The sequence below is a fragment of the Sturnira hondurensis genome, unplaced genomic scaffold (assembly GCF_014824575.4).
Source record: "Sturnira hondurensis isolate 20B ecotype Veracruz unplaced genomic scaffold, ASM1482457v3 Scaffold0008640, whole genome shotgun sequence".
Lineage (NCBI taxonomy): Eukaryota > Metazoa > Chordata > Mammalia > Chiroptera > Phyllostomidae > Sturnira > Sturnira hondurensis.
The window spans coordinates 5,916-29,112 of record NW_028081271.1 but is presented as its reverse complement, the minus strand read 5'-3'; the positions used below and the strand labels follow the sequence as shown (position 1 = coordinate 29,112).

At 45.8% G+C, this 23,197-nt stretch overlaps 2 protein-coding genes across 10 annotated transcripts; one reads left to right on the top strand and one right to left on the bottom strand.

Moving 5' to 3' along the window:
* Window positions 1–2,976: 2,976 nt before the first annotated feature.
* DEFB108B (defensin beta 108B) lies at window positions 2,977–5,527 on the bottom strand. The gene is made up of 2 exons (XM_037055081.1): window positions 5,382–5,527; window positions 2,977–3,143 (listed from the first exon to the last, which is right to left on the bottom strand). Exons 1-2 carry the CDS (start codon window positions 5,437–5,439, stop codon window positions 2,977–2,979), a joined length of 225 nt encoding a protein of 74 aa, XP_036910976.1. The 5' UTR covers window positions 5,440–5,527.
* Window positions 5,528–8,158: 2,631 nt separating this feature from the next.
* On the top strand, window positions 8,159–22,710 carry LOC118993046 (zinc finger protein 596-like). 9 transcript variants are annotated; one of them, XM_037055106.1, is made up of 8 exons: window positions 8,159–8,255; window positions 10,373–10,528; window positions 11,977–12,256; window positions 12,482–12,552; window positions 17,833–17,919; window positions 19,497–19,623; window positions 21,103–21,185; window positions 21,637–22,710. In XM_037055106.1, the coding sequence occupies exons 5-8, from the start codon at window positions 17,908–17,910 to the stop codon at window positions 22,279–22,281; spliced, it is 867 nt and encodes a 288-aa protein (XP_036911001.1). In that variant the 5' UTR covers window positions 8,159–8,255; window positions 10,373–10,528; window positions 11,977–12,256; window positions 12,482–12,552; window positions 17,833–17,907; the 3' UTR covers window positions 22,282–22,710. The 9 variants fall into 9 exon arrangements, with proteins under 9 accessions (XP_036911001.1, XP_036911002.1, XP_036911003.1 ...); XM_037055108.1 differs by having other exon boundaries at window positions 8,160–8,255; window positions 11,947–12,256; window positions 21,640–22,710; XM_037055100.1 differs by having other exon boundaries at window positions 8,160–8,255; window positions 11,947–12,256.
* Window positions 22,711–23,197: the final 487 nt, after the last annotated feature.

Genomic DNA, 23,197 nt, shown 5'->3' with positions numbered 1-23,197 from the left:
ATATCCACCAGCACCATTCTGGACACACTCAAAAGGGTCTCTAGACACTGCCAATTAAGTGCTGGGGACAAAAGCATCTCCAGTTGAGAACTCAGGTTGAAGCATCCAAGCCTCATGCAAAGTTTCTCTTTTTTTCTTCTAGTTATATGGACAATGCTTAGGGTTTGGGTTTAACTCTACCATCATCAGGTTGCTGCTGGCTTTAATGAACCTGGGAAAAAGTTGGGGTTATATGCACAGACCCAGAGCAGAGCCAGACAGGGTACTGTCCCATCTCTCAGCACCAGCACACATTGTTTTACACTTTGGTCTGAGAGAGAGAACAGTGTAGGTGTTTCTGCATGGCTGGACCCCGCCCCCCCCCCCAGGTCTCAGGGGTACAGGAAAGTTATGGGGGTGAAAGCTAGGGCTGCTCTGGAAGGCCATGTTCTGGGTGGGAAAATATGGCAAATTTTCTTTTTCTTATTTTTTAAAAAAATTTTAGTTACAGTTGACATAGAATATTATATTAGTTCCAGTGTCTAGCACAGTGTTTAGACATTTATATAACTTATAAAGTGATGTCTCTAGTTTAGTGTCCATGTGGCCCCATCCATAGTTATCACAATATTATTGACTATATTCCCTGTGCTGTACATTACATCCCCATGATTCTCTGTAACTGCTAATTTGTGCTTCTTAACCCCTCCCTCTTCTCCACACAGCTCCTTAAACCTTTTCCCATTTGGCAACCATTAGTTTGTTCCCCGTTTCTATCAGTTTATTTCTGTTCTGTTTTTTCATTTATTTGGTTTTTTAGACTCCACATGTAAGTGAAACCATAGGTATTTGTCTTCCTCTTCCTGACTTACTTCATTTAGCAGAATGCTTTCTAGGATAATATGTTTAGCAAATTCTTATAAATAAATTCTACCCTGATGTTGAAGGTTGGTGAAAGGAAGCCCCGAACTGTCAGAAGTCAGAGGGCAAAAAGAAGTCAAAAAGCAGCAAAAGCAGTCAGAACTGAACAGACATGAACAGAGCTGATGTTTAAGTCACATTTATTGAACTATACATTATATGCAGTAAATTTTAATCATTAAAATCTAGTACACATTTCTATGAATTTGAAAAATGTATATATAGTTGTTAATCCACACCACAATTAATGCCTGGAACAGTTCTTAATTCCAGAATTCCCCTCACATCCTTTTGTGTAGGTCTCCCATCCACCGCCCCTGACAAGCATTTATCTTTCTTTCCCTATAGTTGATGTTTTCTCTCTTGCCTATTTCTTTTCAAGTGAGCTTTGATAGTTCTGTTCTTTCAAAGGATTTTCCCACTTTCATCGAAGTCATTGAACTTATGTACATAAAGTTATGCCTAATAATGCTTGGTTACCTATCTAATATCTGCAGAATATGTGAGGAACTCATCAATAACAAAACATAAATATTTAAAAAATGGGGAAAGGAAGTGAATGAACAGTTGTCCCGCCCCCCCTGGGGAAAAAAAGGTTGAAAGGGGAAAGGACAGTGGGACTGTAAATTGGTACAGCCACTATGGAAAACAGTACAGAGGTTCCTCAAAAAATTAAAAATAGAATTATCATATCTACATTTACACAAGGGAATTCTATGCAGAAAGAAAGAAAGAAAGAAAGAAAGAAAGAAAGAAAGAAAGAAAGAGCTCCTACCCTACTTTCATCTTGAAGATGACCAACTTCTAAACACAAAACAAAAAATGCCTTAATTCTGTACTCTTCCAGTGACCAAGGGAGACCTCTACAACTTCTCATCTTCCCCAGGAAACGCTAACAATGAGTTTCTGTACATAAAGTAACTAAAAACCATCTCTGAGTTGAGCAGAAGGATGGTGTGTGGGAAAGCATGCAGTGGCTGTCACAGGAAAAACAGTGACACTCCTCCTCTGCCAGAGAAGGCCATATTCTTATTCCCAGAACTGTACAGATGACCCCACAGGCAAAGGGCCATTGAGGTCATAGGTGGAATTAACATTGCTAATCATGGCCCCTTAACATAGGGAGATTGTCCTGGCTTATCCAGACATGCCCACTGTCCTCACAGGACTCTAAAAGTGAGGAGGGAGATGGGGATGAGCATTAGGATGTGATGAGGGGTGAAGCCCATTGCTGACTTTAAAGAGGGATGAAGCCTGGCTGCTGGTGGTGAATGGCAGTTGCCCCTCATTAATGTCATGACTGTGGAGGGAGGGGACAGTCTCCAGAAGGGAATGCAGCCCTGCCCACTGAGCCTTGACTTTGGCTCACTGAGATGCAGGTCAGACTTTGGCCCTGCCAAACTCTCAGCTAATACATTCTTTCTGCCTTAAGCCACTAAGTCCTCAGGAATTGGTTAGGGCAGCTTAGGAAGCTAATGCCATGTTCTCCCAGGCAGGAGGAAAAGTGCATGGCCTTGGCCAGTGAAAAGTGGGAACCAGAGGAATTCCATGTGTCCCAGCCAGGGGCACATGGACAGGCCCAGATCACTACCTTTGAAAATGCTGGGGGGACAGGTCTTTTCTCCAGGTGTGACCCTGCCCATGCTACATACTCCTTCCTGGTCATGTCTGATTGGCGTGGGGAGCTCTGAGTGCTTGTGTCTCATGGGCTGCCCTGTCGGGGATGGAGCCCCACAGGCTGTGTGGAACTAGGCAGGGCATTTCTGCAAGGGTCAGCAGTCTCCCCAGTGGAAGGTGGAGGATGCCAGGGCCAGGCACAGACAATGGGGATGATGAAAGTGTCCCCACACAACCCAGAGCCCCACTGGGGCCTCATTCACACCAGACAGACAGATGACAACCAAACAGCAATGGAGTGAAAATACAGCACACAGCTTTGTGTTTGCTGGGTTTCCTTTATTATTCACTACAGACTCAGTCAGAATCACCATGAAAGAAAAGATAGTAGGAGAGAGAGATTGAGAGCGAGAGAGGGAAAAAAAAAAAGACATCCAAACAAAATACCCCCAAAAGGCCTCAGTCCTCCTGGCTGGGTGTTGTGAGGTCAATTTGTGGATGGTGCCCCATGGGCAAGCAGCACGACTGCCCATTTAGACATTGCCCAACGTGGATTTCCGTTTCGATGCAGAAGTTCTGGCAGGAGCCATTGGGACGCTCGCAGATCTCCTTGAATTTGCCCACAGCTGCTCAGAGAAGAGGGATATTTTAACTGTTTATTCATCTCCCTGAATTTTTATGGAATCACATGGAGGGGGAGAGTGTCTGGCAACAACCTTGCATGGACTGTGGTTTTTGTTATCAATTGATTCCTTAAGCCAACACTTAAAACTTCTGCTTTCACAGAAAAATTTGGATTGGGGCAAAAACCGGGCAATGCTGGGTGCATCGAAGGAACAACAGGCCAGACCCAGGTCACCCTGCCCCTTTCAAAGTCCTAGGGCCACCTACACCCTGGCTTATCCCAGCCTTTCTCACTCCTCAGTGTCTCCCAATCCCGATGGAACAGATCCTGTTTTGTTTGCAGTCAGTCCTGTGCTGCTGATTTCCCTGGAGTGAAGGAGCCTTGTTAAAGAAACCTCAATATCCCTCTCCCTCCCCTGTCTCCCCATGTCTTTGCTACGTGGGACTGGAATGTAGACCTGCAGAAGATGGGGAGGAGGCTGCCTTCTGGGAGAGGGGACACGGTGGCCGCACACCAAGTGTACGGGTGGTGTCCACAGCAGCCTTCCCGCCGCCCTCATGCTGCCCACGCACCTAGTCTCCCTGGCTCTGGCCTTTGAGGTGCCTTAGGAGTTTTTCTTGAGGGCAGAACAAATACACCTGTTAAAAACATTGAGTCCAATTTGATTTATTCCCTGGTCTATTACTGTCTTGGAGGTGGGCCACACACTCTGACAGTAATGGCTCCCCCTGCGGTGCTCACCCCACAGCCCGATCCTTTAAGGCTCAGTGCCTCAAGCATGGAAGACAGGTCTTTTCTCAAGTGCAATGCATGTGGTGCTTTCTGCTTTTACCTTTCTGCTGGTGGTGTTTTATTTCTCATGGTTCTCATTTACAAAACCCATCCTCCATCCCATGTGAGTGCTCTGCTGTGGGACTTGCTGACTGTTCTCTGGACTACACAGCAACCAAGGTGGCCAGCCTTTGACTTGGAAGTCAAGGCCATTACGCCTTTTTTTCTTTGTATGTGGCTTCCTAGTAAGGCATGGAGTGATGCTTAATTAACATGTACCTGAGAAACGGAACTGTTCTCCCACCTCCAGTCTCCCCCTATCTCAACCTTCCCCCTCCACTTCCTCCAGATTGGTTCTCCTAAAGCAGTTAAAATGTGTCTCGCAAGCTGCATCGCCCAAGACCCCCGAAGCTGAAGTACTGTCCACTGGGTCACAGTAAGAAGCTCTTTAAAACGCAGATTGAGATTGGAAAGTCTGGATTAGGATACTGGATAGGCATGCCCCCCCCCAGTATACTTTCTGTTGAAACCTTTGGGAAGTGTCCTTTTTCAAAAACAGGAAGCACAGCAATCAACAATTCTTTAAAATGTAAAAGGATTGTCCACATCTACACTCTGACTACTTCGATACACCTTCCCAACCCTTGAGGCCCTGAATTCTCAGGAAAAGATAGAAAGAAATTCTGCTTGATGTAGTTCCTTATTCCTCCCTGATCTACACATCCAGGGGTTGTAGGAAATTTCCTGATCTCTTTTGCATGCCTAGTCACCTCCTTTGGTGAAGGCAAGGACATAGGCACACAGATGCATCACACCTGGGCATCATGGGCGCGCCCTGAATGCAGGAAGATGTGTTCTACTGCAGGGCCCCTGTGTTCAAGTTCTACGTTAGGAGACTAGGTGTTGAAAAGAAGGAGGAAAGGCTAGGGGTTGAGCTGGAGCAGAGTCAAGCCCAGGGAACAAACATTAAGGAGGGACAACCAGTTAAGAGATTTCTTAGATTTCAAATAAACCTGTTAAAGAGATGCCCTCATTAATGCCTTCTTCTGAGGCCCCCACAGCTGTGCTGTAGCTCTGATGCCAGCATCTTAGGGTAACTTAGCCTCTGCAAACCTTTTGCTGAAAGTAAGTAGAGTTTTGTAGATCAAGATTTAGTAGGGCAATGCACCATTATTTTTGCTATCTAGATATAGAAACTGCTAGTAAACCTGCCTAATTAAATTTATTCTTAGAGATGGAGCAAATAGGGTTTCAGGCTTTAGAAACAATCCCAACTTCATTTCATCTGAGTGGCTATGGAGACCTGATGGGACACGGCTGCCAGGCTCTCAGCCAAGGTGCCTTCCAGATTTGATATGAGACCCCTCCTCAGGGCACAGGCAGTGGGGCCTCATCTCTGAGCACAGGATCCCTGGAAGGTCCAGGCACCATGCTTTTACCAAGGCTTCCACAAAGTTTATCTTGTTACCTGGTTGGACTTGGCTCATAAAGAAGAGAACGGAAAAGAGGTGCACAGCAATCCTCATGGCTGATGAGAGAAGAAAGCTTGGCTTCGTGTTCCGGAGGCAGAGGAGACTTCCGTCTGCAGCTCTCTCATACAGTGAAATGTCTTTGTCTGGGTGATAAGTGCCTTCTGTCCTCATTAAGGGCACTCACTGAGGCGTTCTATGGATACGCAATGGACTTCATAAGGACACAGAATCCTTGTTTTGTTGGACACTCAGTTCATTAGGAGAATGTGGGCACAGTTTTGACCAGGAATCTTTGTTAAATGGGAACATAAGCTACAAACACATTGGCAGTAGATTAAAGTCTATGAACAAAGAGCTGTCTTTATTGTTACAATGAGTCAGACTATATTGAGAAACCAGCCAGCTTAGTTAGACACCAGACATTTTGTTAGTGAACACTTCCCAGGCTTTACTAGCCCTGCTAATTAATCATTAATCACCACCCACTCCTGGTCTGAACACCCAGAGTGCTCTGCTCTCGGTATAGTGTTTACCACACGGTATGATGGTTTGCTGGACATACATTTACCTCCCTCACCAATGGGCAAGCTTTTTACTTGCTGGGACCATGCTTTGCTCCACAGAACTGAGGAGAATGTTGAATCATGTGGCCATATCCTGTCAGATCCTCCCATCAGGTGTAAAATGCAGGGCAATGAGATACTACCGAACGTGGAAGCAGCAGGTCTGGATTTAGGCTTTAGATCTCTAGATGTGCCACTCACTAGAGCCCTGAACACAGGCAAGACAGCTGTCTTCCTCTAGTATTGGTAGCACATAGCCCAGCTGAATGCAGGCTGGGAGACTCTCCATCATTATTTGTGCACCACATTATTGTGCACCAAATCGGGAGAGTGGCTTTAAAATACAGACGTCAAGACCCACTGCAGGGAATTGAATTTGCTCAGATGGAGGGGGGTGGCGGAACCTGGACGTCTGCATTTCTAACACATTTCCCAGGTAGCTGTTCTGAACTTCATTCTGAAATACTCGTTGGACAATATCAATTTAGATCATCTCTAGGCTCCTTTCTAGCTCTAATATTAGAGTATTCTAAGTTCTTGGACTTGGAATAAGTGTCATGTTTGGCTCTCATGAGTGATAACGACATTCTGTGCTTGCATGTGCCTGTTGGCAGCACAGAGTGGTGGAACACATTCCTTAATCCATGCAAAAGTGGATTCTAGTTTTATAAGGAATATTCAGGAATTGGCTTGGATGACTAGCCAAACCGACAGAGCAACTTATTTGGAAGAAGTTTATTGCGGTGACAGAGGCTCAATGAAGCTCCAAACTGTACAGAGAGAAGGGAGGGAAAATGTTTGCAGTAAAAATGATAGGGGCATGATGACGAACGAAGTAGGTGGGCACATTCACATACTGGATTATTCGCATTGTTTTTTATGGTTAACCTGCTTAAAAGAACATTGTCTTCTAGAATTTAAATCCATTTAAGTCCAAGTATTTTTAAAAACTAACTTAAAACCTGGAGAAATCTGTTTTCATATTAGACACGAGAAAAACCAGGATTCTTCTTTAGTAATAATCATTAAGAAATTTCTGCATGAATCGCTGAGATTTAGTCTTGCTGAATTTCCTCTAGTTTGAACTTCAGAATATACAAAGAAAATTTTAATGCACATATTTCACATTAAAATTTATTAAGGGTATAAACGAGGCAACTGAAACTTGAAAATCCAGTTTTACATTCCTTTTAAGTGTTCATATGCGAAACTAGATATTCCACTTACATGTATCTAAAAATAAAAAATTTTGACATTTTATTAAAAGTCAATGTTTTAAGTAAGTCAATGTTTTTTTTTTTTTTTTACTTAAATCTACCTATCTCCAAAGGAGCACACTTCTTACAGCTTCGTTATCCATTTGGGACACAAAACATTCAGAAAAACAAAACACAGATTAATTTATCTCATCGTTCAATTTAAAAATACTCTTTCAGATAACTGGGAGTCGAGCCCTGGCTGGTGTGGCTCAGTGGATTGAGCGTGAGCCTGCGAAGCAGATAAGTGGGAGTAAAGATAAGGAAAACTGTGAAATTACAATATATGTAGAAAACGACTTGTGCAAGTTGTAGGATGTCATCTACATTTGTCTTGAAGGGGCATTTTAATTTATAAATCCCCAGAAATGTGAAATATAACAAACTAAATGTAAATAAAGAGAAAGGAATGCATCCATACACACGTACACGTACACAGTCGTACACACAAGAAGTACAATTAGCCCGCCATCCCCATGGCCATTCGGGGCCCTTCGGTCCCTGCAACTGGGAGAATAAAACGGAAACCAATTCCGGTGGTGGTCAGTGTGAACTGCCACATTTCACACAGGCGAGTTTGGTGCTCACGTGCTAGTACCCAACGAAAAAGAGAAAAAGTGTGAAGGGGTGGCACAGCTGATGGTCCGGATTCAAACGCAGCCACCCACGCCAATGGGGCATGCTCACAGAAAGGGTTTCAACTTAAATAGTTTCCCGGTTGTCGGCAGGGAAACACCTCCGCATTCGGTACATGTGGCTCCACAACCCAAAGTTTTCACTTTATAACAAGCGAATCACTGAACGCGAAGCAGGGTGGCAGCAGCGGGACCACTAGATAGAAGAACACCGGGATACTCGGGTTCTGCGGCCGGAAGTGCAAGCCCGGAAGCGCATGGGGGCGGAGCGGAGGAACGGACGCCCCGCCCACCACGGGCCCCCTCCTCCCGGCGCGGCCTGAGCTTACGTAACAGGCAGGCCCCGCCCCTTCGGGTTTCCAGTTTCCTGCGGACCCGGAAGCAGATGTCTTAGACCGCGGGTCTTGTTGCCTAGAGTGAGTCTTAGTATTTCTAGTTCAAACTCGTACGTCTATGCCTCGGCCCCGCGACCGCACCGCGGGCCAGGGTCCCGGGACGTTGCGGAACCCGCGTCCGCCAGCCCTAAAGCGCGGGGAGCCCCGCCTAGTCCGCGGCCGCCGCGCTGCCGGTCCAGGTCCGCGTCAGTTTCGGGTAAAATCGCCTCGCGGCTGGACTCCGCCCGACCTTTCTGCCGGCTGCTTTTCACAGGCTCCCCTCCGTACCCCGCGCCAGGCCGGGTCGTCCCGCAGTGCCCCCCCTCCGAGTCCCCTGCCGCTTTGAGCTCGGTCCTGGAGCCCTGTCCTGGGACACACCGGGTTCCCCTGTGCCCAAGCCCCTCCCACTGGCTGAGCCCGACAGGCTGAGTTCACACGCACCGCGTGCCGCTGGCCAGTCCCTGGGCGAGGGCATCTTCACCCCATTCCGGGGAATGCGGAGGTGAGGTGGGCGATGGGGGAGACCTGGAGAGACTGGGTCAGGGACGGTGAGAAAAGGACTGCGAAGGAGCAGTAATAGTGAAAGACGGTGGCCTGGGCAGAAAGCAGCGTGGTAAATGAAAAGAGAAAGCAGATCAGCAGGAAGGTGGAAGCGGACAGACCCGGAGGAGAGGTTTTAACTGACAGCCACATTGAGGGCCAAAGATCCCAGACGCAGAAGAGTTCGGTTCTTAATTTCCAATTTATATTCCCTTTTATCTTTTTGTGTCCGGCTCAGATTATGAGGTGTCATTCGCTTTCCATCCGTTATTAAGTATACTGAAGACACTCTTTGGTGCTCAGTAAACAATTTTACACTATTTCAGTGTGTTCTTGGTAAGGATATTGGTGATTTTTCATATTAACAGTCAAAACCGAGTTTAACCAATTATTTCAACATTCAACATATTTCTCCCCTTATGTGATCTTTTAACTTACTGGGCTATGAACTGAAGTTTCCCACGAGGCATCTTTTCTCTTTGCCTTGTGCCCGGAAACGATGGAGGATGCGCTGGGTTGTGCCTCGGAGCTGTGCCAGTGTTTGCCGGTGCCACTGATGACGTCTGCTCACACACAAATTTGACAGTTTCTATGATGCTCTGGGAAAGGGGAGTCAAGTACTTGAGATCATGTGGTGCGGCCATGAGAGAGAAGTGGCCCCTGCTCAGTAGTGGGACACATGGCCTGTAATTTTCAGGGTGGGGTGAAAAGGGTAGCCCCTGGTACTCTCCCATTCAGGCCTGTCCCTCCAGTGAGGACCACGCTGCCCCACTCCCTGGCCTGTCTTGCTGGCCTTGCCTGCCCCACAGTCACAGGCCCCTTGCTAGGGGCATGTGTGTCACCAAGTATCTCCCAATGAGGGGGCACTGACTCTGTGAAGGGAGCTTAGAGAAAGCCTAAGAGTGGAGACGCAGGGGGTGGGAGGAAGACAGAGAAGCTCAAGAGCAGGAGAGAAGTTGTTCGTTACAGACTTGGCCTTCCTGAAGTCCTTGCAGGGTTGAAATGAAAAGAGTGACTTTGTAGAGCTGCTCTTGCAGCGAGGGTGTCTGTGAAATGCTTAATGTCTGGTCTCAGATACCATGAAAGAGCCAACAGTCATGGCAAAGAGCGTGTTTCTGTTCATGTATGTAATGAGCCATAGAAGCTTATCAGACTCCCGAACACCCCGGTAGCAGCAACAGCACATAACGGAAACAGGTGTGTCCAGAGCAGCCGAAGCTCTGTGTGAACTGTGTTCTGTCAAAAGGCTGGGTGGCATGCGAGACATCAGACTTAATGTGAAAAGTCTCCTCTTGCCTGGACTTTGTTTAACTGCTATATGGTTTTCAAAGTGGCTTATCAGTTGTTGACTGTAAGTATTGCTTATGGCAAACAGGATGTTCTAGAGTAAGCGATCATTTGACTTTCCTGTGTAATCCACACTCATGTCATAGAAACTGCCGTCTTTTCTCTGTGAAGGTACTCAGTGCATTTTTACTCAGATGTGTTCATTGTTCCGAAATGCTGAAATACAAATAAGTAAAAAATGATAGGATATAGAAACCTATCTGGGAGACAGTCTGTCATTCAGAGATGACTCCTAGTTGGTTCATTTGGATGTTTCTGTGTGTGTCTTCCAGGGAATCTGGCCTCCAGGAAGGTGGCCAGACAGAAGGACCATTGCTGCCCACCAGCCCTCTACAGAGCCACCTGTTCCAGAGGTTAAGACCACAGCCTGTCACAGCCCTGACTGGCTGCTGCACTTTCTGCCTCCTGTTGCTCTCCACCACCTTCAGGTACACACTCTGGCTTCTTGCTTCTCAGTCTGGGGCTGCTGGTGGGAGGCAGGTGCTGATATCATTTATTGCGATCCTTTAATATAAATATATTATAAACCCTTAATATTAAATATAATATAAATGCTTAAAACAAAGTGAATAACATTGTAACTTTTACATAATGTGTTCAAATATTACTTTTCATTCTGTGCATTTAAAAAATTTTAGTCCAGGTTTAGTTAAAAGAAAGATTCTCCCCTTAACTTTCAGTTGGCATAGCATGTCTTTGGTGGTTGTCTATGACCTGGTCTTTTTATTGAATTAAATCATAAAGTTACTTTTGTATATCATTGCCTTTATTTTTACCAGTAATGTGGATTTTATCATTGTGAATTTGTCTTTCACAGCTTTCAGTTTCTTTACAATCCTTTCTTTGTTTTTACTTACTCCTTTTCTCTATTGCTACTTTAAAGCCTGTGACCCCCGTGAGAGATTGTTTTTCAAGCATTATCTGTTTTGCTTTCTTTTATTTGCCAATGTGATCTCTTTTCTTAAATGGTTTTCATTTTACTTCTGGAAATTTTGAAGCTTGCCAAATCATTTTTCCTTCTCTTGTAAATCTTTGACTTTCATTCTCATAACTCTGCTCTGAAGTTCTGTTAATCGAGGTTTTTAATAATTTGTAAGCCATCCATTACTGAAATTATTGGATGATTTTTAAATGATGTTCTGCTTCAAGGCAAAGGACTCCTTGGGTATTAATATGCAGTTACTTTTCACCTCTGCCTCTTTTATACTTTGTCCTTTTTAATAGTTACTGCATTTTTTCCAAGTAAATTTTATCGAATTAAGTTCTTAAATTACAGGTATTCATGCTGATGGTCTGGAAAGAAATCTGTGTTGGGGTGGTGCTGTGGCAGGAAGTCTTCCTGACTCTACGCACTCCCTGTTCGACACAGGACATTTGCAGTCTGTGGAGCCTGGCTGGGGTTTCCCATAATCTAAGCGAGACCAGCTTCTGAGGGGCTGCTTTGTGTGACACATCTCACCCCACCACTGGGAAGCATGTATGAAGCACAGTCATGCCTGGGTGGGTGCTTCCCGCACCCGGGGCTCTCCTGTTTCATGTGCTTAGGGCTTCCCTTAGTATCCCTGTATTTCACCGGAAGAAAAAGTCTAAAGGTAAAAACATATATATTTGACATTTCAATCTAAATTTGCCTTGAAATCAAAACCCAGCCTAATCTCATGGCCAGTGCCTTGTTAGTCTTCCCAGATCCTCCTTCACTGCCCTTGACTTCTCTTGTGTTTTCTGGGCAACTCAAATCTGTAGCTGTACTTAGGAATTGTCTTCTGGGCATTGTAAACTGTCCTGGAGACTGGCTGCCTTTTCCCAGTTACCAGGTCCTTACCTTTATCTGTGGCTTCTCTTCCAGGCCTGACTGAGCTGTGTCCTTTCTGCCAAGTGACCCACAGCCGGAAATAAAGGGAGCAGTGCCCAGAGTCCAGCTCTCACCCCCAGACACTGCAGCCACTCTCCAGCACCTGAGAAGGCGAAGAGTTCGAATTCTTCCTCACTGTACGTGCAAGCAACGGGCAGAGAGCAGAGGTTGGTGACAATCTTGACACTGCCTGCTCGTGTGATGCCGAAGACACTTTCCCCGGTGGGCAGTACAGAGAAGATTCCAATTTCCAGGAGTGGACCGATGTCTGGAGAGAGGGTTGTCCTCACTGTTCTGGGAACAGGTACTTCAGAGCTCAGGGCAGAGGCAGGTGTTTGAAGGGTGTGGAGCGTGGGGCCCAGTCCAAGCACCCTAAAAGGGAAAATGCTGGCATAGAGCGCAGGGCGCAGCTGGAGTAGGATATCGAATCACTTTCTGGGCTGTGGCCCTGGAGGACAGCAGGGGTCAGAGGTAGAACCGTGGGGCCCCCTTGGTTTTGGAGATGGATGTCAGTTTTCTTTTTCTGCAGAGTTTGTAAGCTTTGGAAGAGGTTCACTGAACATTCTGGACCATGGAGGTGTGTACCTGACACCTTACAGGGTGTGTGTGGACTCTTATTTGGGGAGACCTTCCGGGACTCCCTGGGGCACGTGGGATGCCCCACTCCCTGGCCTGTCCCTGGCCGCTCTCACACAGAAGCCATCCTGGGCTTTTTGAAAAGGTGTGTACAGTGGATCAGTGGAGGTCTGACAATGGCCAGGGCCCTGAACATTAATCAGTCCACTTCCTCGTTCAGATTGAAACCAGTTCATTTTAGTTCCTTAATTATCAGAATATTTGGTTGTTGTAGGGAGAGGCCCCTGTTATGAGGCCCCTGTCTCTTCTAAAGGACACATGGGAGCAGGGTTCCAGGTATAGAGGGGAGAGGCTGCCAGGCCTGAGGCATTGACAGTTCTGAAATCTTTCCAACTTTCACTGAGGAGGCAGACAAGATGACATAAGTTATTTCAGCAGGGGCCCCTAGTGTTCCACACTGGAGCACTTTACACATATTAACCCATTTTTACCTCCTCTCAGCAATGCTCTGAAGGAGTGTGGACCATCTCTCCACTGTATATCTATCACCAGCACATGGGGAAGCCAGGCCCGGGTGCCTGGGAGGCTGAGTCCTTGACCTCTGAGCCATCCAGGTCCAGGAGAAGCCGGTTCAACATTCTTTTGGCCTTAGGACACTAGTAGTCCATGGTGATGATGATGGTAATGCTTTTTTAAAAATCAAATGCTTATACTTAAATGCATATTGCATGGTTTTTCTTCAAAAGGAATTTGTTTGTATATCTCTGTATCTCAATATATCTTAAGATTGTGTCCTTAGTCTTCCAAGTGTTTAATATTTTCAAAAACAGTTAAGGTACATGCTATTTATAGGAAAATCAATAGTGAGGCTAAATCATTTATCCTAGGAACGCCTAATATTTTGAAACTCATAGGCTGTTAAAGTCCTTAATCGTTAGCTAAATCTGACCAGAAGAGACCTACAGTAAATAGTTTTTCTATTTCTTACTGGTAAAATATGCATACTCTAGATACCTAAAAAATATGTACCTTGCAGTATGTAAACACAAGTGTTTCTACCTATATGGAGTCACCCTGATATTCACTGTCTGAAAGATGTCAGTAGGTTCCAGGTCCTCTTACGACTGAAGAACGGGAGAGACCTTTTGCTCTAGCTTGTCCACAGCACTGCCCACAAACCAGAGTCCAAAACTAGTGGGGCTCCTGGGAAGAGATGAAGGCTGTTTTTCAGACTTTTAGAAGGATGGATAATTAAGGACATAATCTGTTGGTAAAATAATGGACAAATAGATCACTGAAACACAACAGGGAGCCCAGAAATACACCCACACAAGTGTTCTTTCTGTGGGTGTATTTGGTATCTGACACAGGGACAAAAACAATGCAATGAAGAAAAGAAATTCTTCTTTAAGGGAAGGAAAACAACTGAAAATCCACATACAAAAAAAAGAGACTCTGGACCCAGATCTTACACTCTTTTCAAAAGTTAACTGAATATTTATAATAAGCCTAAATATAAGACACACAACTATAAAACTGCTATAAGAAAACACAGAGTGAAAATCTAGGTGACTTTGCGTTTGATGTGGCTTTTTAGATTAGATCAGTACCAAAGGTATGACCCATGAAAGAAAGAATTGATAAGCTGAACTTGAATAAAACTAAAAATGTCTGCTCTGTGAAAAACACTCAAAAAAAAGAAGACAAGCCATTAGCTGGAAGAAAATATTTGCAGAACATTTTTGATAAAGGACTGTTATTCATAATATATAAAATACCCTTAGAAGTCAACAATATGAAAATGAACAACCCCCAAAATGGACAATCTGAACAGACACCTCACCAAAGAAGATAAAGAAGATATACACATGGGAAATAGGCATATGAAAAGATGCTCAGCATCCTGTGTCATCAGGGAAATGCAAATTAAAATAAAATGAGATGCACCTCCATGCCTGATAGACCATCTGAAATACTAAGACCACCACACACGGGTGAGGAGCAGCCGGCACACTCATTCACTGTTGGTAGGATGGCAAATTGGCACAGCCACTTTGGAATACTGTTTGGAAGAATTTCACAAAATTAAACACTTACTGTGTGATCCAGCAACCATGCTTCTTGGCATTTAACCAGATGAGTTGGAAAACACATCCACACAGAAACCTGCACATGAATGTTGTATAGCAGCTTTATTCATAATTGCCGACATTTGGAAGCAACCATGATGTCCTTTAGCTGGTAAAGAGACATCAACAAAATAGAAGATTAATCTGCAGTAAAAAGAAATAAGCCATCAAGCCACGAAGATACACAAAGGAACTTTAAATGCCTGTTACTAAGTAAGAGAGCCAATCTGAAATGGCTGTGCACTGTGTGATTCAAACCCTTGGAAAAGTCAAAACTATGAGTAAAATAAAAAGGTCAGCGGTTGCCAAGGGTTCTAGGGCAGTGGAAATGCTCAGTGCACCGTACCAGGAGATCTGTGTCATTGTACATTTTTCAAAACCCATAGAATTGACAACACCAACTGTGAACTCTACACCTTGTGTGTCGGGTGGGGAGTTTGTGTGTCTGGATTAGAGTGGAAATGAAGCCGGGTAACAGTGCCAGTGTAGAGACGATAGCCATGTGTTCGCTGGCTCCGTGAGGTTGTGCAAAGCACATCGATGTGTGATGGAGCCATGGACTCTGGTTGGAGACCAGTGGAGGAGTGGCGTTCCTGTTGGAGGGGCAGAGGGCTTGTCCTGAGAAATACTTTATTTTAGGTGTCAGTTTGCGAGCAGAGATGGTGTTCAGTGATGAAATCCAGACGAGAAATTTCCATTTAGAGAGCAATAGAAGAAATTGGAGCAATTGAATCCGTGCCTGAGCCTGCCAGGACATTGCAAAAACCAGAACAGGGGCTGTGGAGACATCCCAGTAGCCCCAGGGACTTATCTGCAGAGGGCCTGGGAGGATGGCTGGTGAGAGAGGAGACTGAAGACGGTGAGGAGACCAAGGCATCCAATGAAGCTAAGGAAGCGTTAGTTCCAAAAAGGAGTCGAGGATTGACTCCCCTTTGTTCCCAAGTGAGGACTCAGTTTGGGGGAGATAATTGGCCACACCAACAATTGTATTTATAAACTAATCACTGGTGATCTTTGCAAGTCATAGGTAACAGGGTGGGATTTCAGATTATTAGCATCAAAGTTGATATTCAGGGAAAACCTGGGTGTCCTGTATAATTTTGTTTAAAAATTTATTGAGGTGACATTGGTCCCAATTCTCCAACACATCCTCTGTGCACTGTACTGTGTGTTCACCTCCCCAAGTGCAGTCCCCTTCCGTCGCCATTTATACCCCTTCACCCTTTTCTACCTCTCCCCCGCCTTTCCCTCTGTGGTCCACATACTGTGGTCTATGTGTGTGAGTTGGGTTTTTTCTTTCTTTTTTTTCTATTATTTTTTAAGATTGTTTATTTATTTATCTTTAGGCAGAGAGGGAGAAAAACATCAATGTGTGGTTGCCTCTCACATGCTCCCTACTGGGGACCTGGCCTGCAACCCAGGCATGTGCCCTGACTGGGAATCGAACCTGCGACCCTTTGATTCTCAATCTGGCGTTCAATCTTCTGAACCACACCAGCCAGGGCTGTTTTTTCCTTAACCCCTTCACCTTGTTCTCCCAGTCCCCCAACTCCTCTCACCCCCAACAGCTGTCATTCTGTCTTCTTTGTGACTCTATTTTGATTGCTTTTTTTTTTTTGTCCATTAGATTCCACATATAAGTGAAATCATAGCGTATTTTGTCTTTCCCTGACTGCTTATTTCACTCAGCATAATGCTGTCCAGATCCATCCATGCGGCAGGTAATGCTTGAAGAATTTGAGCTCAGGAGCCAGGTGGAGCAAATTTAAAATGATGGATGTGTCATTTTCTAGCTCTCAACTTTGTTTTAGTACTGAAGTTTTTTGAACTGTTTTTGTTTATGGCATTTGTTAAATTGGTAAATAAACTATAACCAGCAGGTTTGCTGTGAGGATTAAATAAGCATATATATGTCAGTGTCTAAGCACAGAGTCACATTGGATAGAAATTTATCTCTGTTTTTGTTTTTCTGAACCTCAGGTACAAATGGGTGAGTTAATCCTCCTTTTCTTTGTCACATATTATCATCACTTTTCCATGAAATGCATCTGATTGTTATTGGTATTTGGGGGTAGAATTTACAGTTTATAAATGCTTTCTCTGTGTATGTCTCTCACACATAGTTGTGTGTGCTACATACATATGCACATAAAAATAAAGTTGTGTGTCAGTGAAATGCAGGGATCTGCAGGGATTGAAGGTTAATATGGAATAGAACTCCAAAGATTTCAGCTAGTACCTTGTGAAAACGTGAGCAGTGTCAACTAGAGTCTCAGCCATTCTGTGTGGTCTGGACACCCTTGACCTACAATGCTGAGGCAGTACACGACAGCAACTCTGTAACTCACGTGTGTTCTCCTGCTCCTTTCTGATTCTGGGAGTAGAAGGACCTAACTGGGGAATGGGTGCCTTTGATCCCACCAAATGGAATAAGACACTGAGTGGATGAACTCCATCATAAAGTAGGTTCTTAATTGCTTGGTATCCAGGCCCATGGGGAACTGTAGAGCAGAAGCAGGTGAGGGGTCCAGAGGGCTCCATGGTGGTTGGAGAACCCCTGCTGGTACAAAAGGCAAGAATAATGACCTCTGAGAAATTCCACAGTGTTTACCTGCAGGTGGAATAATGAGAAACCTCTGAGAAATTCCACAGTGTTTACCTGCAGGTGGAGACCAAAGCCTACATATGGAGTGAGTCAGGGATTGCTGTGCTTGGAAATCAGGGAGGGAATTGAATGAGGCTGCATGCCAGGGCCTAGTTAACATACCAACTCATACTACCCATATTCTTTATAATTTAATTCTGTTTTTTCTTCCCCGTTTATCCTCCCACACACTCTTCTACCTCCACCCACCTCCCTCACCCCTGTGCTCATACTGTTGTTCATGCTCATGACTTCTTTCTCTTGTTTCTTTTTTGCTCAGTCCCTCCATCCCCCAGCAACCCCCCATAGGTTTCTGTATTTCTGTGTGTTTTATTATCAGCTGTTGTCATATTCTTCTTTCTCTTGGCCCTGGGGGAGGAAGAGAGTCCTTCGTGCATTCCACATAGAGCACACTGCATGTTTGTTGGTGAGGTGGGGAGTCCCAGCCAGGCAAACCCTGGGGCTTTGTGATGGGTGGGACTGCAAATCGACGCAACTCTGGGGTCTCATGGCTTCTCTCTCTGTCCCCAGCCTTGCCTGCTTAGTGCTTGAACCGTCTGTGAGTGAGAACCCAGAGAACTACACCTGGCAGCCGGCTTACTGACCATGCAGCCCCTGGTGAGTAGGGAATGCTGCCTCCCGCTTCGATCACAGCACGGCTGGCAGCAGAGGGCAGCTTTCACCTGCCGGCACCAGGGGCCTCAGCACCAGGAGGCCCTCGGAGACCTGAGTTCCCATGAGCTTTCTCCAGCACTCGGAGGAGGTTGCGGTGGGTCGGGAGTGCCCTGGCTACTGGCGGTCTTCCTAGCGGGAACTATTTTACTCCAGCCGGTTGTGTATTTACAGAAAGCTGAGAGAAGTTCTGTTTCCTAATTCAGCCCACAGCCTCCTTGGGAAATGATGCCCTCCTTAGTCATGCTGTGGGCTACCCTGCTTTGAGGGCTGTGGCGGGCAGAGGGGAGCGAGGAGCGGAGCATGGCCGTCCAGCAGGGAAGCTGAGGTCCCCTCGGGTGGGGCCGGTCCCTCAGTGTGACCGGTCCTGGGTGAGGGCTGTGCCAGGTGGAAGGCCAGGGAACGCATGAGGAATCATTCGGTTATTTTTTTCCAATTTTAAATCTAAGGTTCTGCTGGAATATATATGAGCATTCGGAAACTTCTTGGAAAGAAAACTAAAATCCTCCTTATCGTTCTTGTCTCCAGTCACACATTCGCCTTCTGTACTTAACCATTTTTCATACTCAGGACCCGGATCCATGTACAAGGAGTGTTATTTCTTTAATTGTGGCTGCACATGCAGGGCAGGGGGTGGAGCAGAGTAAAATTTAAGGCCCTGTGGAAATTTTTGAAGACCTAGACAGGCTGAGACCAACCAAGAGACTTCCTGTGTCCTTGAGCACGGAGACAAGATCAAGGCACAGAGGAGGCAGTGATAACTGCTGTTTGAGGTCCAGCGTGGGGGCCTCATCCCACAGGACAGGCAGCTGGGACTGTCCTTCAGCACAGCCTCTCAGAGGGTCCGGCCTGTGCTGCTGAGCCATCCCTCCACTTGTTTGTTATGCCCACCTGAGTCCTGTAGCGTTGCAAGGGTGCCGAGTTCTGAATGAACCTTCCCATCCTGAAGAGTGCTGGAGACCATGCCAGGGGCCTCGGACACTTTGGTGGGTGATGGACTAATGGCTTGTATTTAATGCATGTGTAGTTAGGGAGATGAACTTCCCATGTTAGTTGATTGGATCTTTCAACACTCGTAACAAGTGATTAAACCCTTTCGGGGACCAGGAGTGTGGGGTTCATCTAGAGGAATGATGGACCAGAGTTCAGTTTAAAATTCAGTAAAGTTACTTGACATTAACCTGGAAGAGAGTTTGAGCTATGAATTTTACATGGCAATTATTAGAATCATGTGTCTGGAAGTTATAAAGATCAGTTTGGGGAAATTTGCAGGTTATGTTATACCATACTTGGCATGCTGTTCCCTTTTAATAAAAGTTCATTCATTCAGACTGTGTACCTCCGTGATGTACCTGAAAGGCAGGTGCCAGCCCAGCACCAAGAATGAAGTGTTGGAACCCACACTCAGCTGGATCTTTCTGTGCACCCATCTCCTTGGCCCCTTCCTCAGTGTTGTCACCTTATCTTCCTGCTTTGGAAGTTGGCGGGGACTGTCCTAAGTCAGGATGTCCGTGGTGTTCTAGGAATCAGTGACATTTGAAGATGTGGCTGTAGACTTCACCCAGGAGGAGTGGGCCCTGCTGGACACGTCCCAGAGGAAGCTCTTCAGAGACGTGATGCTGGAGAACATCAGTCACTTGGTCTCCCTGGGTGAGTTTTGCATGTGTGTGTCTGAGGAGGTGGGAATGTACTCAGTCACTCACCTGGCTTTCAGTCACAGGTGTCTGGAGCAGCTTCCACAGCCCACTCTGCTCTCTGCCCTGGTTCTCCCATGGACCTCGTAGCTCGTCTCTTTTCATTTACTCATGTCTAGTTCGTCCACCCACTGGAACGCAATCTTGATGGCAGTGTGGTGTCTCTCTTACTCCTCGGTCTCTAACACTCAGAACAGAGCTGGAAAAGCAACGAGTATTTGTGAACACATGTTTTCTAAATAATTATTCTGTCTAGTCACTCTGATGAGGCTTGAGACCAGAGTAGTAAAAGTAACAGGACTTGATCATTCTTGGGGGGCTTCTGTGCATCCGCATCAGTTTGAAAATAGCATTCTCCCCCCTGTGGAGACATTCGCTTCCTCCTTTGTGGAAGAGACAAGGCTTTCGTGGTCCGTCCATGAATGTGGGCGTGGACATCCAGAGCCATGACCTGGATTTCCTCCTGGGCTCTGGGGGGCCATCACTGTTTTCTCTGTTCAAGGTGGCATTGGCTGGGGTGACCTCCAAGGTTCTTATCCTTCTGCAGTCACCTGGCCTGGCCTTGATGATAGTGCACTTTTATTGGCACAGATCTTAAAATCCATGTGCCTTTCTTCCATCAGCAGGGTATCAGCACTGCCAATCAGAGGCGGCTTTCCAGCTGGAGCAAGGGGAAGTGCTGTGGAGGGAAGGGCCTAGATTTCTCCCAAGCCAGGGTGCAGGCGAGCAGCAGGGGTCACTGCGCTAGAGGAGTAGATGCCTGCTCAGTGACGGACTGCGTCCTGGAATATGAGGGGAAGCTCTTGGGAAGTGAGTGATATTTTCCAAATGTAGATGAAGGACAACAAAGCAACATTCTTCAGATGTTGTATTATTTCATGCACATATCAATCAGAACTCATGTGTCCTCCTGCCATTGGCTTTAGGAGGACTTTAAGGATTTTCACGTGCTAGTTGAAGTTAAACTTTCACATAGTAACTCTTATCTTTTAAAAAAAATTATTTTATTTATTTTTAGAGAAAGGGGAAGGGAAGGAGAGAAACATTAATGTGTGGTTGCCTCTCATGTGTCCCCTACTGGGGACCTGGCCTGCAACCCAGGCATGTGCCCTGACTGGGCATTGAACAGGCTGCCTTCTGCTTCACAGGCCCGTGCTCAAGCCACTGAGCTACACCAGCCAGAGCTAATAACTCTTGTCTTGATCCTCCCTCTGAGGGGTTCCCTCTCTTTACCGACCCAGCATCTCATCTCCATTTTACTTGTTTCCTATTTGAATCCCCTGAATGTTCACTAATTGTCAGTAACCTGGAATATGTTCATTTCTGCTTTCTTTTCCCCATCAAAATGCCAGTTTCTGAGACATACTGACGTGGATGTGGTGCTCTTCGACATTTTCATTCCCCTAATGCCATTCTGATATTTTTAATTATTTAGGCAGGGAAAGTGCCATTAAAAAACAAGAGACAACAGCCACACCACATGGCAGCAGAAAGGACACGTGGACAGTCATTCCCCTGGTGAGTGTTACAAGCATGACCCAGTCACCCAGGAGACAGTCCCTGCGATGGGATGTCTGTAGTGAGCATAGCAGCCAGACTCCTGTTAATTTGGGGTTGAGCTTCTTTGGAGCAAAACATTTTAGGTAGTTTGAATTTAGTGAAAACCTAAACCTAAGCACCAAACTGTCACCTGAGAGCTTGGTAAAAAGACAAGCGCATGAGTATTGCTTGTATGCCTAGACTTGAAACATGCTGAATGTTTCCCCCTCTATAAGCTCTGCAGCTGCTATGCTACAGAACAGAAAATCTTTGTAACTGGAGGAGAGTAACACAGCAAGGGTGTGCAAGTAATGTTGGAAAGATTTTAATTGCATACTGTCACAGAAAGATTAGTATTCAAATGTATAGAAGTGCACGTGTGAATGTCTGTGGGAAAACCATTAACATTCTTTCATCTCCTTCCCCAAAGCAGAAATCTCACACTCCTGAGGATCCCAATGAATATGAGGATTTGGGAGATTTCCCCCACAGCTCCACACTGCCTCAACACCTGTTCACTGACATGGAAAAGAGACCATGTATCAGCAAACAGTGTCAAAACTCCCTCATAGAGCAGTCCTGCCTTAACCCACACAAGCAAATGCACACCAGGAGTAAATCATATGAGTGCCATCTCTGTGGGAAAACCTTCAGCAACTGCTCTAGCCTCAGACGGCACGAGATGACCCACACTGGAGAGAAGCCGTACGAGTGCCACCTCTGTGGGAATGCCTTCATCCAAAGCTCTGACCTTCGGAAACACAGTCTCACACACACTGGAGAGAAGCCGTACGAATGTCATCTCTGTGGAAAAGCCTTCAGCCAGTCCTCAAACCTCAGACAGCACGAGAGAACGCACACTGGGGAACAGCCATATGCGTGCGGTCAGTGTGGGAAAGCCTTCAGTAAGTGCTCTGCCCTTCGACGGCATGAGAGAACTCACACTGGTGAAAAACCGTATGGATGCCATCTGTGTGGGAAAGCCTTCAGTCAGTGCTCAGCCCTAAGACGGCATGAAGGAACCCACAGTGGGGAGATCATGAATGCCCTCAGCAAATATTCAGACGTGAGATGACATGGGTTTACCAGGGCCATGAATATGGAAGAGCCTCAGTCATAGCTTTAATGTTTACACACTCTTGAGGGCTCATGAGGTGCACCAACCCTGTCTGTAGTCCATATGGAAGATTCTGCAGGTGCCCCTACTTACCTGACATCTGCAGATAGATGTTGGGGACGATCCAATTGCATGGTATCTCTGTGGCACAATCGTTAGGCAGTGGTGTTACCCAGTGGCCATAGGAGAGCTCACACTGGAAATACAAGGAATGCAGAAGTCTGCAGCAACAACTCTAAACTTGACACTAGAGAACCCACACAGGGGAAAACACCTTCGTCTCTAGTCAATGTGGGGATGCCTTCATTTGTAATTTGTGTTTTAACAACATGAGCAAACCTCATTTGGTAAGACTCTTAGGTCTGTTGTCGCTGTAAACAGGTACTCAGCCAAACACCACACATGGGGCACACAGGAAAACTCAGATGCAGTGACCCCTAAAACAGGGTGTGCAAGGCTCAGGCCTCTGGAGGAATACCAGTCATCTATCCTTGAGCAGCGATTTGGTGGAACCATGTGAGGACTCAGGCTGCACAAAACACTCAGTGTCATGAAGAAGGGGCATCTTCAGTGACCACTCATTCCCACTTGGCATTACAGTTCCCATGCTGAGAAGGAGCCGTCCTCAAAGAAGAGTGGACAGGACTTCAGTTCCACTGCACTCTAGAAAACTCAGTCTAGTGAACACATAAACCTTCTAAAACTATCTCTTAACCTACTATTTATCTGATAATTTGGAAGTTTGAGAAAAAGACCTGTTCATTGGGAAGATTGGTAACTGGATGTGAGATAGAGTGATCTGGAAATATTAAATGCCAACTTTTTCCACAGATTATTGCTTCTGAATATTATACAACGAGCCCTGCCACTGTAA